The 13758-nt window shown below is 33.7% G+C and overlaps 1 protein-coding gene across 1 annotated transcript; it reads right to left on the bottom strand.

The window, feature by feature from the left end:
* Positions 1-2608: 2608 nt before the first annotated feature.
* Positions 2609-4444, bottom strand: LOC134269417 (uncharacterized). Its single transcript, XM_062751605.1, has 5 exons — positions 4334-4444; positions 3814-4071; positions 3376-3567; positions 3164-3271; positions 2609-2951 (listed from the first exon to the last, which is right to left on the bottom strand). Exons 1-5 carry the CDS (start codon positions 4442-4444, stop codon positions 2847-2849), a joined length of 774 nt encoding a protein of 257 aa, XP_062607589.1. The 3' UTR covers positions 2609-2846.
* Positions 4445-13758: the final 9314 nt, after the last annotated feature.

Below are 13758 nucleotides of genomic sequence, written 5' to 3' on the forward strand. Positions count from 1 at the left end.
AAAGTCCATAAAACAATACAAAACAGGAGCAGAGCAAACACGGATCTTCAAATCATCAGAGGTGGGATCAGGTGCCATGGAGGAGTTTGCATCCCCTGCCGACGGTCACACCCGCCGTGTACTCCTTGTCATGATCGGGAAATAACGGAAAAATCACGTTTATCATAGAGCTTGGTTGTTAGATTACCATTAATGTCTTTTTCAAGTAAAATATCCAAGTATGAAACAGATGTGTCAGACTCAGTGGTTTCCTTTGACTGGGATAATAAGAACACTTTGTATTATTATTAATAATCTATTAATGTAAAGTAAGTTATAATTTGATATTTAACTCTACAGCTGAATATGGTGTAAATGAATATGATGCAGATCAGCCGTATGATGCCCCCAAAACAAATGAGTTCAATAATTGATTTGATGTGTGCATCAATTGTATGTAAATACTTTCAAAAGTCCGTTTTAATAATATACAGATTAAAGGGTAGAGCAGAAACATTATTTTAAAGTGGGATTTGGTATAATGGAGTATAGCTAGTGAAGGTTTCGTCAAAGGTCAACATGTCTAAAAAATTATTTTTACAATAGCTCCAAAACTATATGTGGTATAAAGTCAAAACGTTTAGAGTTTATAAATATGTCATTGATTAATAAATAGAAAGTATCACTTGATAACAAATATTTTTAAAAAGATATTTTTTGAGAAAAAATTTATCAGAAAATGTGCATATTTAAAGAAAAATGCACCTGCTTAATTCTGTCCTTTTTGTGAAAACCAACATTGTAGAAATAATATATGTTTATCATTGAAGGGCAAGTTGGACGTGAATGGTCTCTGAAAGGCTGTTATTGAAAGCATGACATGTAAAAAAAACAAGACCCCTATAGAATCGGCCATTTGCAATGTACTTTCACTTTCAAGTCTTAACATTTGGACAAAATAAACAGGGAAAACAACTTTCCAGAGGCTATCCAAGTCCAACTTGCCCTTCATTGATAAACATATTTTGTTTCTGCAATGATGGTTTTCACTAAGAGCACGGAATTAATTAGGTGAATTTTTTTTGAAAATATATGCATTTTTAAGAAGAATTTTTCTCAATTAATATCATTTTTTTTTATCAAGAGATACTTTCTATCTGTTAATCAATGAAAAATTTATAAAGTGTAAAAGATTAAACTTTATACTTCACAAAGTTTTGGGGCTATTGTAAAAATAAATTTTAGGACATGTTGACCTTCGACGATCGAAACCTTAACATTTCCTATTGACTGGTCACATCCCTATTGGTCCTATGCATTGATCATGTAGGCGAATGATCCCGTAGTCGAAATTCATTTTAAAACAAGCTACTTATTCAGAGAATCTGTGTCTCCTGTTGAGGGTAAAAAGAAGAGCCCCGTACCCTGAATTTGTAGAATTATTAAATTTATACATTTTAAAGGGTTTGAAGCAAGTAAAAAAAATGCCAATATAGATATAAAAATTTAATTGTCTATTCTTTATTATGTGTTTAGAGCACTCTTTATATAGAATATTTATCACACTGTAATTTTGTACAAACGGACGTCATAACGATTTCATTTCATACGTTTAATAGTTTCATTTAATAACCCCTCCCCCCAGAAAAAATAAAAAAAAAGGATCATACAGAATTTGAACCCGAGATCTTGCACATAATATACGAGTCAAACCCCTACACCACGAAGGTACTTGCATATGCAGCATAGTAAAAAAAAAAATGTTTAGTGTATATTCACGTTCAGTATTGTCAAAATTTTACATAATACATGATGTCTAATTTCGCCTTTACTAAACAGTTCTAATATATGTAATAAGAATATAAAGCCCGCCGACAACCTGTATTATACATAATAACTCTCTTCATGCCCCTGTGCTGAAAATTGTGCCAAACGACTTTAATACAATAAACAATAATTTAAAAAAAAAAAACGGGGCGGGACACTTTGAGAGGGGTGAGGGAGAGAGGCCCTAGGAAGTTATGGTATAAGATTTCCTAAAATTTCATTGCAAAAGCTCAATAGCTCCTTGAGATATCGCCCGGAAACGAAAGTGTTACACACAGACGGAATGTATAAATTACGACCTTGAACCTTGACAGGTGACCTTTAAGGCCCGTGGGTCTCTTGTATTTATTAATGTTTAATCAAGGAAGTTATTTAAAGGTATTGAAATCAAAAAATAAAAACTACAGTTGTATTTTTAATGTCGTATATGAATGCATAAAAGTTTGTTTATTTAGAAAACAAGGTGACCTAATCTGAGAGAAAAATGAGAATAAACAAAGAGTTTTCATCGTCACATCATGCACACCTGTGCCTGAACAAAGATACGCATAATGTCATTGACAATATAAAGTCTTAAAAATAAAAAAAAAAGAATGAAACAACTATAAGAATAAATTTATTTGCCATGAAAAGAAATAAGCCAATACGTCATACAGCAAAAAATTAATATTCAGTCTGTAAAAAAAAAAAAAAGATAATCTACGATAAAAAGATTCTCTTTTTTAAAAAAAGCCCAAATATTTGCAAAGTTCAAATAATAGGATCTCTGTTATTGACGAAAAAACCTTTAGACTACATGTGTATATAAAAAAAAATAAAATAGCTTAAAGTGATTGTCATGAAATATATTCAAATAAGTCATTATCACAGACAATGAAATGAAAGACATGGTAGTAAAAGTCTCTGAGAATATCACAGATTTTTTCTTCTCAAGGAATCAGAACAGTTCTTCGTGATGTTGTAATTGTTTGTCGTAACACAGGGGTTATTTCAGCAATTATGACTGCATGAGATAAGTTGAGCAGCACTAGGACCAAAAGTTAAGAAAACCTCGGGTCTTCCGGTGCAGACTGATTCCAGCAGCTGTAAGGTGACAATCCACCAAACAGGTCGTCCATGTTGACAGTGGGTATAGATTTTGTCATCTGGAAAACAGAAAAGATGTTGTTTTTTTTTTTAGATGTTATACAATGTATATAAAGTAAAATCGATGGACGCTGAATTGGACCCCCAAGTCTTCAATTAATCTTTTGAACTTGTATGAAAACATTCTAAAATAGTTTCACATTTTATAACTAATAAAAAATATAATTCAGCCGTTAGAAATTACTAATAAAAAGTGTTAAATGGGACCTACAGATTGGCACGTGCTTCTTTCCTCGCTTACGCTGGTGCCAGTTTGAGGAGCTTGGTTATGATTCTTGCTTTTGAGTTCAGCCTGTCTAGCTATCTGCTCAGCCAGAATCTTAAAGAAAATTGTATGCATGTACTTATATTTATTTCTCACAATTAGTAACAATTATCATTAGTTATGACAAAATCATACACTTTAAGCTTTACAATAGTTACCTGATCAAATGTCTGGTTGTGACTCTGTACATCAGTATGCTTCTGATACATTGCGTCATGATTTTGGTGACGCTTTGTGGCATGCGTCTGTTGACGCTCGTCTTTGTTGTAGCGTCTGTACAATGCGTCACATCTTTGCTCCTGATTTACAGAGTGACGACTTTCTGTCGAGTATTGTTCAGCAATCATTGACTGTAAGACAAACCACTTAATATTAATTTTATTAATACACAATATACTGTACAAGTATAACTGTACATCTTAAATAATAAACGTAAAATTCCACTTTAGCAAAGTAATTTTTCTAGCTACATTATTCTGAGCTACAGATTCCTAACATTGATTTCATTTCTTTATTTCTCTTTGTCAGAAGAAAAAATTCTTCAAAAAAGGTTTTAGTGGCTGATACTTCAGAGCATGATCGAAAATCCCTCTTACCCAATTACATGCCCGTTTGTCTGGATTCTCAGCCAATGTAGAACCAGACCCTGGTCTTTTGTTATTTGTTGGTTGGTCTGTGACTGACTTTGAAATGGGCGCAGTGAATGTAGCTGATCTAGACGTAGCATTAATTACAGATTCAGTTGATGCAGGTCCTTGTAAGGACTTTGATGACTTGTTAGTTGGGTCCCAGCCTTTTGGAGCAAAGCTTGGGACATATCTTTGACGTTCAACATTTGCTGCCAAATGCTTATTCTATATAAAGAAATAAATATTACATTCAATGTAGTGATATTCTTATTAATCATTTAAAAAACATATTAATATTTCTCCTTCTCTAACATCAAAAGAAAGTTGAGGCTTTAGGATTTTATGTTAAACCATTCATAGAATAACTTTCATGAGTTTAAAACGAACATTCAGGCATTAATACAAATCTTAATGTAAAAAAATTGATATTTAATCTAAATCATATATGGCTTTTGTATACTTCAAGTTATTAATTAAAAGTACTCACCATCTGAGTGTGTGAGGCCGCCTGGTGTCTCTCACTCCTCCGATTGGTCAAATGAACCTGTCGTCTCTCACTCATCTGATTGGTTATATTTGCCTGGTGTCTTTCGCTCATTTGATTGGTCACATTCAGTGTGGACTTTTTAGCCTCTGATACAGTGTCAGTTTTTGATGACTGTTTGTCAGCTGACACAGCCGTCCTGAACTCTCTAGCTTGTGAGTTAGTTGTCTTGGATTCTTGGTCAAAAGTGTCATTTGTTGGTGCGTCCCATGCTGGTAAGACCCTCCTTGCCGACTCTCGCTCTGGTTGAGAATCCGCCGTTTTTTCCTCCCGAGCTGGTGACCTAGTTCTGGGTGATGAGGGAGGACTGTCCAGATAACTGGTTAACCCCAGGTCCTCCAGTGTGGGAGTGGGGTGGTACATTAGTGTCAGGTAATCTGGAGGGGCGTACCTGTTGATCGGCTTCACCTGAGGCTGAAATTATTTACGGAATAATAAATTCCCTGACAATTTAACAACAAAGAAATAAATGTTAAATCGGTAATTCCATATGACTTAAAGATTTACATGTTATAATTTTAAATTTTCATGATTTTTGCAAAATACTTTACCTCTTTACGCACCACTCTCTGCTGATGTTGCCGTGCATGTTGAGGTATGTGAGAAGCAACTGTGCTCATAGTATTTGGATGCGTAGGATGCACTCTCTGCTGAGATTGCTGTGCATGTTGGGGTTTGTGAGAAGCAACTGTGCTCATAGACTCAGTCCTTGTATGTGGATGAGTAGGATGCACTCTGTGTTGCTGGGGAATGCTGTTCACATTCACATAATTAGGTCTTGTCTGAGTTTGATACCCATGTGGGCGAGAAGGTTGCGCATGTTGCGGCTGATATGAGTTGCTGCTAGGTACCACGCCTGTCCTATAATGAGTTTGTTGCTCATGAGGACGATGGACCGGTGCATATTGCGGTCGGTAGGTGGCAGCAGTATTCACAAATGCAGATCTTTCATTGTATCTGTTTTCATGAGGATAGTTTTGTCTGAAATGTTCTTTCTGCTGAGACTGAGGCTAAAATAAAAACAAGATTGTTACAGTTTGTTGACAACGAAAATATTACATATATCGTAAATGATTCTGTTTCAGATATAAGAATGGGGAACTAACAAAATATTTTAACTGACCCACTGTTGTCCCACTTTGTCGGGTCTTTGTGTGGGCGTGGTGGTCAGGGGAGCTGTGTGGCTCGCCTGCTGAACAGGACGCTTCTTTGGTGGCCCAGCCTGTAAGAGAATAAAGATAAAGAGTTTTATTAAGTGTCATTGCCATGTTTGAAGGAAAAAATGAATTAAAAATCCATGAATTCCCTCTCTGTTTTGAACAATTTTACTATCATTAATAACAGAATAGAAGCTACTGTAATTTTAAAAAATTATATTTCATTTGTGCAATCTATTCAATCAACATCTCCTCATTCGTGAGGTAATGAAACTTACATTTCATTCAGATTTACGATACATGTAACATGTACATAAATAAGAATACTGAGACCTCCTCAGTCTGTCCGGAAGTAGAGGACGGGGCCAAAATGTCCAGTCCCAACCTCTTGTAAAAACTCGAGGCATCTTCCGGGGCAGGGCAGGAAACATCGACTCTTTTCTGAAATGGATATTAAAAAGATCTTTATTTGACTTGTGCATTCGTGTTTTATGTAAGTATGTGTATTACAAATCAAGACAATCCGAATTGTTAACTATAGTTCAGGGTTTGTAAACTATAGTTTACAGTCGATAAACCTAGTTTATCAACTGTGAAACTATGTTTAGCTATTTTTTGTGATATTGGCGTGCAATATACCCGGTATTTAACTACTTTATCAAACAATCACATTTCTTTAATATTGTATTGCAATACAAAACTAGTAATAAATCCTTATTCCTCGTGCAAATATTTGTTCATTATTTTCATTATTTTCAATTTTCGATTCAAACTTAGAGGACCTTTTTTCCCTTTGAAATCTAATAGTAATAAAACGACAACACAAGCGAGGATCTGGATTAGGGGGGGGGGGGGGGGGGGTTGGACCCCATCCGCGAAATTTGTGGAATTATAAAATATACATACTGAATAATTACAAATTGACCCTGGAATCCCTTTTCCCTAGAAAACGCAGACTACTCAATGTTAAGAAATTGGAAAATGTTGTACACGTAAAAGTGTTCAGACCCCCACCCCCCTTTTCCCAACTCATCCACATCACTTTCACTAATCAGATTTTTACGCTTGGCAAAGTAGTTAAGGGTTTTTAAGTGATTCGTAAGTAACTTAAAATTATTTATAATTTTTTTAATTTTAACCTAGCCCCCAAACCCTTTCCGGAAAAAAACCTTAATCAATCTGCCTTTGCAACACAACGTCACTCAGGCAACGGTTACCATGACGTCGTCATTGACAAAACCAAACATTGCAACTTAATGTATGCAAAATACCTCTCCAAAAGAACATCTCTAGCTATAACACAATATAGCTTAGCTGCTGACTAAAATCAAACAATAGGATAACTCTCGATTGTCAAAATATTTAAAGTTTGCGGGATTTTTAACCCTAGAATTTGAATATCAGTTTATTTCGCGGAATTTATTAATGTAAACATAACACGTCGATTAGATAAAAAACAATGGAATGAACCAAAAAAATAACAAATTTCATTTAAACTTTGGTTATCTTCCTTTATTAAAGTTATAAAGTTATTTTCCATTGATTTTTAAAGAGGCAACTGGGAGAGGAGAGTGTTTATAAGCCTTTGTATATACGTTGGACCTCTAGCTTTTACAGTAAATCGCTTGTTAAGCTATTCCTACAAAGTAACCCACAAAAATAACATGGCAAATCTTGGCATTACCCTCTTATGATCACTTTTATTCATCTTCAAGACTTGACTTGCTCTTTTGACAGTAGAAATTTCGTAAAATATTCGCTTGACTGAAAACACGTCTTTTCTCTTTGACTTGTGCTTCAAAACTGAGCAGTAACTACAACAGACAACGTCAGGCCAAGCAACTGCAACGTCACAAACGATAATGAGGGCCAATAAAACAAGGCGGTCTATCAACATCCCACCCTCACACCAAAAGCCCCCCCCCCCCTCTTCACTAGGCCCCTACCAAAGTAAACCACAGACCGGTAGGCTTATGCTTATTGGCCGATTTCTTACTGGTCAGTTGTTGACACGATTCTGCATTTTAAATTTTCGATTCAAATAAACATTCACCACACTTGAATCACTGTGACTTACCTCCTCTTAGACCTCTATCCTAAAGGTCGATAGTTAATGAGATGAATTTATATAACACCCATTTTCAAACAAGATTTTCTAGATATTATCATTGTTTATATTGTGGACAAAAAAATGTCGACTGCTCATTGAAAGGGGAGTCACTCTAAATAAAATAATAAAAATTCGTAGGAGTTATCTTTCTTACTACGTATGGGAACTTGAGTTCCCCCTAGCTGCAATAATGTAGCCCCCCCCCCCTCTCTCTCTCTCTCTCTCTCTCTCTCTCTCTCTCTCTCTCTCTCTCTCTCTAAGAAATAGATTGACAAAAATCGAGAGGACTACGTTATTGTGGTTTGAATTATTCGAGTGGATCAGAATAACAGAACACAGTCACATAATCATTGTATCAGTATATCAAATATATCAACATTGATATATTTCTAGTGTTTAACAAACCATATTCAACATCAAAAGAGTCAATAATTATATATAATTGTACTCATAATATTTCTGTATATTTACATTTCCAATGTATTTATTCGAGATAAAATTGCAAATAGTAAATATTATACAATCATTGCTGTTTTTTGAGGTCAATACAATGATTTAGCCATCTGAGGTGTACAATATTCACCGAGCCCGAAGGGCGAGGTGAATATAGTACTACGAAGATGGCTAAATCATTGTATTGACCAAAAAAAAAAAAAACAGCAATAATTGTTTTATTATATGATTCAGTGATAAAATGATACAGCTCATTACTTGTTAACTTGCATTTAATTAAGTCCTAGCCAAATACAAGAGAGAAACATAATTAAAATGTGAATAAACCTTATCAGTCGTATCAATTTGAAATGGGTCTTTTTATCAATTTTAGTTGCCATGAAAAAAATAATATAATGTCAGTCTTTTTATAGGATAGATTTTGGAAGGAAGGAGTATTATCACTCAGGGAAAACTGACTGCCAAAAAGTAAAAAAACATGTTGTTCAGTAAAAGTGTTGGAGGGGGGTCCCTGCATCCCCTCTTACCACCCTCACCCTAAAATATATATTCGATTATGTTTTTTTTCACATGAAAAAAAATCACAGTCGTTTAAATAGCTTTACAAAACAATTTGTATCAATTTGGAATTTCCCGATCTATTTTTAGATCAATGTAGAGGAAATAAATCCTTGTATTGACCTGGAATGTCACGTGCAGGTCAATACGACGTAGTATTTTTCTAACATAGTTGGATCTCAGCCAATCAGAGAGATGTAAATTATTCAATCATATAATAAACTTATTTCTACATCAATCTACTGGATCATCGTTAGGCGCGGTTAAATAACGTGCGGGACAAATAGAGACAGAAGCAGGGCTTGCAGAACCTGGATTTGCTGAATCAAGAACATGTAAATAAAGGACACAACTGTCCGATTTTTTTTTTATTTCATGACGATGACCAATCGATTGTCTTGCACCATATGTGTCGGAAATGGGGGGGGGGGGGGGGGTTATTCCGAAGTTCAAAGTTTTATTGAATTACCTACAAATAAATTTTTGAACGAGAAGATATTGCCGATTTGTTTCTTCTGATAGGTGGGGCTACCCCCCCCCTTTTTTTAAAGATAGACATGATATAAGCATTGAATATTGGGGCTTCCTTTTTTTTGTTGGTTTAGCCCCCCACCCCTTCAATTAGCCACCCCACTTTCAATTTGCTACCGACGCCCATATGCATGAAAATTTAATGCATAAGCATAATTAGACATTTATTTCTTGAAAACGAATAATTACCGCCATAGAAAAATGACCGGGTGTCATTTTTCGACGGCAATTTCCCGAAGAGAAAGTGACATCACCCTAAAAATCTGCGAACCCCACGTGAACAAAACTTGTATTGAAGCGCATAATGAAGGAGCTAATATAATGAAGTCTATTTTTAATTAGATTATTTTAGGGGGCAAAATAAGAATAATAGATCAAGAGATCTTTTGGCCAAAATGCTCATGAAAGTGCATTGAGAATGAATTACCTTTTTTTAAAAAAAAAAAAAAACTAGCTGAAGATCTGTGGCTCTCCGGAAAAAAATAACAGACCGGAGAACTAGCTCCAGAACTGTAGCTCTCCGGAAAAAAAATTGACAGACTGGAGAGCTGCAGTGCCACCCATTGTAAAAACTGACTATATTTATTGTTTACCATACTGAACATACTAATTCAGTTTGTATTTCTTAAAAGAAGCGCCATAGATCTAAATATTTATAGATTTACGGTTATGTATTCACTTCTAAAAATACAGACTCTTGAGTAATTTTCAAAACTAAGGAAAAGAGAGCTTTTATTAAAAAAGAAAATCACTTATCTTCATGACAACATAATGAGAGGTCATAATTGAAATTGAAAAAAAAAATGTACGATTGTCACGTTTTCTTCCGTTTAATCTTTTATTGTAAATGAATATGTACAGGAAAAAACGTTATGTCATTCTTGAAGCAACCTGCAAGAATAGGTTGGTAAATGGAAAATTTAGTTTATGATAAAACCTTAAGAGATAAATTAAGATATGGTTAATTACATGTAAGTATTACTAATATTCTGAATGTTCCAGTAGAATGGAGAGGGTGGAGTGTCTACATATTATTTCAGTAAGCAGTTGAATAGACCAAACAAACCCAATCGAACAAAATCTTAATTTTTACTTTCAATTTTTTTTTCAACTTCTATCTTTTTTGTTATAATGAAATTATTCATCTAGAGAACAATGCGCATTCAATCAAAGTTTTACTAACATAGAAAATATACATTTTACATCGAGAAAAGGATGCACTTTATGTTTCTATCAGTGACGTTGATTTCTGTGACGTCACAATTGCTTTTCATGTTAGAAAGCGCCGAGTCGAAATCGATGAATGCTTATCAAAATACATTTTTTATCTGACAGTTTGATGAAAACAATGGTAAGTTTGATTTTATCAATATTTAGATTACGATAATTAAATTTTAAAAAATATAGCCGTTGTTATGAATTTCAATAAAACGTTTTAGAATTGTTTTCTTAAATGATGTAGCTATACAAACAGCTGTGAAATTATTTATGTTTTTTAATAAGAAGAAAATAACTTTTAGCTATTATAATTTTTCCCTTAATTTTTAATGTTTTTACGTGAGACGGTTATTTTTAGCATCTTTAAATAATATTTATAAAAGATATGTATACATCTGATCAATTATTGAACATCAATGAAAAAAAACACAATTTTCATCGGGTGCGGTTAGAGGCGTTTCTATGATGACTTTTTTCTATTATGACGTCATAATTGTTTCGACGTTAGAATGCATCTAGGGTTGTTGATCACCAAGTAGATCTATATATAGGTTTGCCAAAGTAAAGATGATGGTAAACAGATTTAAACATTATTTTTTTTATTAATATTAATTTTTAAAATGTGTAACATTCATAATAAATAATGTCAAGATAGTTTTCACCCTAGGATGTGAAAGAAGGAAAAGAGTACCGAAATGGTAGAAAAGCCATACCTGAGAAGATTTTAAAGGTAATTTCCTTTCTTTCATTTACTTCATTAAAAGACTGGACAGATTGGAGTAAGTTGCTGAGATTTTTTCAAAGGTCAATTTTTTGTTTTGCCGTTTATGTTGTATTTGATTTATATTTTGGTGTATTCACAGATTTATCTTCCGGACTGTGAAACCATAGCAAGAGAGCTGTGGAGGATCAAAGAATACGCAGAAGAATTGGACACAATTCAGGTAAGAAAAATAGTATTCTGTCAAAATGTTAAATATGCGTATGTCTATTTTGAGTGATTTTCAAAAAGGATAATATCTTCATGATACCGGTATTCTAGTCTAGAAAATTTTAGACTAAATGTCGAAATATTGAACACAGGTGTATTTCACTGTTATTGGTATCAAAAGCAAAATTTTTGATACTTATTTTACTAAAACCGGTAATTTTTACCACAAAAGAACTTGAAAACAAAACATTGCAGAAAATAATTTATTTAAACCAATGTTTCATTTATTTCAAGGAGGAAACAGGGGTAGAATTGAACGAAGGAAGCATTGGAGAAGACCTCAGACCAGAGTTTGCCAGCGGATTGATTTAGAGTATCTGAATTGGCTGGCTGGAAAATTTTCTCACCTTGAGGTAAGGAATTTAAAGATAGAAATACTGAAATTCAGCAGATATTTCTAAACGAAAGTAAAATGTAACAATGCTAATGGCACAAAACCTCTGTATTTTGAATTTCACTAAGTTTTTCATTTGGCCATAATTTCCCAGAGCTTTAAAAATCATAGTATCTAAAAAGCTTCAGCTAAAGAGTATCATTTTAGCCATTTTCACCAGGAAACGCAGAACATGTTTATTTCTTCCGTCGATGGAGTGGATGACTTCAGATATTATGCGCCTTGGCTTGAGACACTCTATGTAAGTATCTTCCATTATGCTTATATTCAACTTAAAAGAAAAACAATTTAAAGTTCCTGATGTTTTTAATTTCTTAAACAACGAGAATATATTTGCCATTTCACAGATGCTAATTACGTAGCGCCGAGAATGCCACGCCTTACTGAAAGTCCAATCTTACATGGAAATAGTTCTATCTTACCGGTATTACATGACTGATCCCAGAATACACTCATTAAGCTAGATTTAAAGTAAAGACCAGAAAATTATTGGCACGATTTATGAATGTTACCTATGATTTTTTTTTATTTTTAGAGGAAGGATAGAGAAGACAAGAAGAGATCTCCTGGTTTCCTCTCCCGATTTTCTCGTTAGACTTCTCCATCTTTGAACTTTGCAGCCTTTAAACCTCGCACCTTCGAAGTTCTTTCACCATCTTCACCATTTTCTAGTGATCCAAAGAAACTTTTTTACGAATAGTACCATTGTGGAACATATTTCATACTTTTTTAGGAATTAACCCACCGGATCATCTATTAATTCAAATGAAGCTTCATCATGTTCATCTATTTATTTCATCACGAATAAATTATTTTATATGAAATTTTATTGCCTTTGGTTTTGTCTATGCAAGAAGATTCATAGAAGATTTAGAAGTAGAATTAATCTTCTAATTTATAGTATTTCTATAGGATCAACTTAAAATAAAATTCATTTTGCATTTTTAATACAGACTTATCTTCTTAATCAAGGTATTATCTTTTAATCCAGGAGTCGCCAGTGTGGCGCTGTAGTTAGAGCGTCTGCTCTAACGTCGCAAGTATAGTAGTTGAAGTGAAAAATCCGTAGATGTGTAGTTAAGGAGTTCAGTGAAAATATTCGCTATTTTTTCGTTAAATGTTATTTTCTACTACTTTTCTTTTCTCTGTGATACAAAAAACAAAAGTAGTTAATACTATGGACCGCCAATATTCTAATATTTTTATCTTAGATCCCCAGCTATATAAATTTAACGAATTCCGTACACGGATATAACGAAATACTGATATAGCCATGTAATTTCAGAGGTCCCAGTGATTTCATTATAACCGAGCTGTACTGTAGAAACAGGACTAAGACAGACGGACACTTAAGAGGGCTGGGTGGTTGTGGTCATTTTATCTCCTTTAGAAGAAGAGCTCTATATCAAGATATACAGTATAAGCATACAGTATAAGATGCAGGATTAAGACAGACGGACACTTAAGAGGGCTTGGTGGTTTACAGTGGTCATTTTAGACTATTTTTATCTCCTTTAGAAGAAGAGCTCTGTATCAAGATATACAAAAATGATTAAATATTAAAACTAAAATGTATTTTACTTTCAATTTGCTAAATGATAGTTGACAGCTTTTAAAGATGTCGTATCTAAAAAAAAAATGAAGCTATACATGATGGTTAATTTGATGACCCCCAGCCTCCTTAACAAATGATCTGAAGAGTCCGCTAGGTATTTAACGCAGAAATGTTTTTAATGATATATTTAAATTAGTCAATTTACCAATAAAAACTCATTGAAATGTTTTGAATATCATTTATTTATGATTAATCAAAGTTAAATTTTATATCAAAACAAATCTAATTGCAAAAACAAGATTTCATCGTAACATCGGGCACACAGTGCCTACAAACATTGTCATAGACAATTTATAGTTCTTAGAAAATGAAAAATAAATATATAAGAAAATTTTGGCTGT

This window comes from Saccostrea cucullata, unplaced genomic scaffold (genome assembly GCF_032062105.1).
Source record: "Saccostrea cucullata isolate Sc308-1 unplaced genomic scaffold, CSIRO_AGI_Scuc_v1 ctg977, whole genome shotgun sequence".
Taxonomy (NCBI): domain Eukaryota; kingdom Metazoa; phylum Mollusca; class Bivalvia; order Ostreida; family Ostreidae; genus Saccostrea; species Saccostrea cuccullata.

What these genes read in the sequence shown, in the direction of transcription:
- LOC134269417 (XM_062751605.1), bottom strand. Translation starts at nt 4,444, where the DNA reads ATGAGCGAAAGACACCAGGCAAATATAACCAATCAGATGAGTGAGAGA. An exon ending in ACAAACGGGCATGTAATTGG is followed by an intron (nt 3,568 to 3,813) that starts GTAAGAGGGATT and finishes TTTGTCTTACAG; the next exon opens with TCAATGATTGCTGAACAATA. An exon ending in AAAGAAGCACGTGCCAATCT is followed by an intron (nt 2,952 to 3,163) that starts GTAGGTCCCATT and finishes TCTGTTTTCCAG; the next exon opens with ATGACAAAATCTATACCCAC.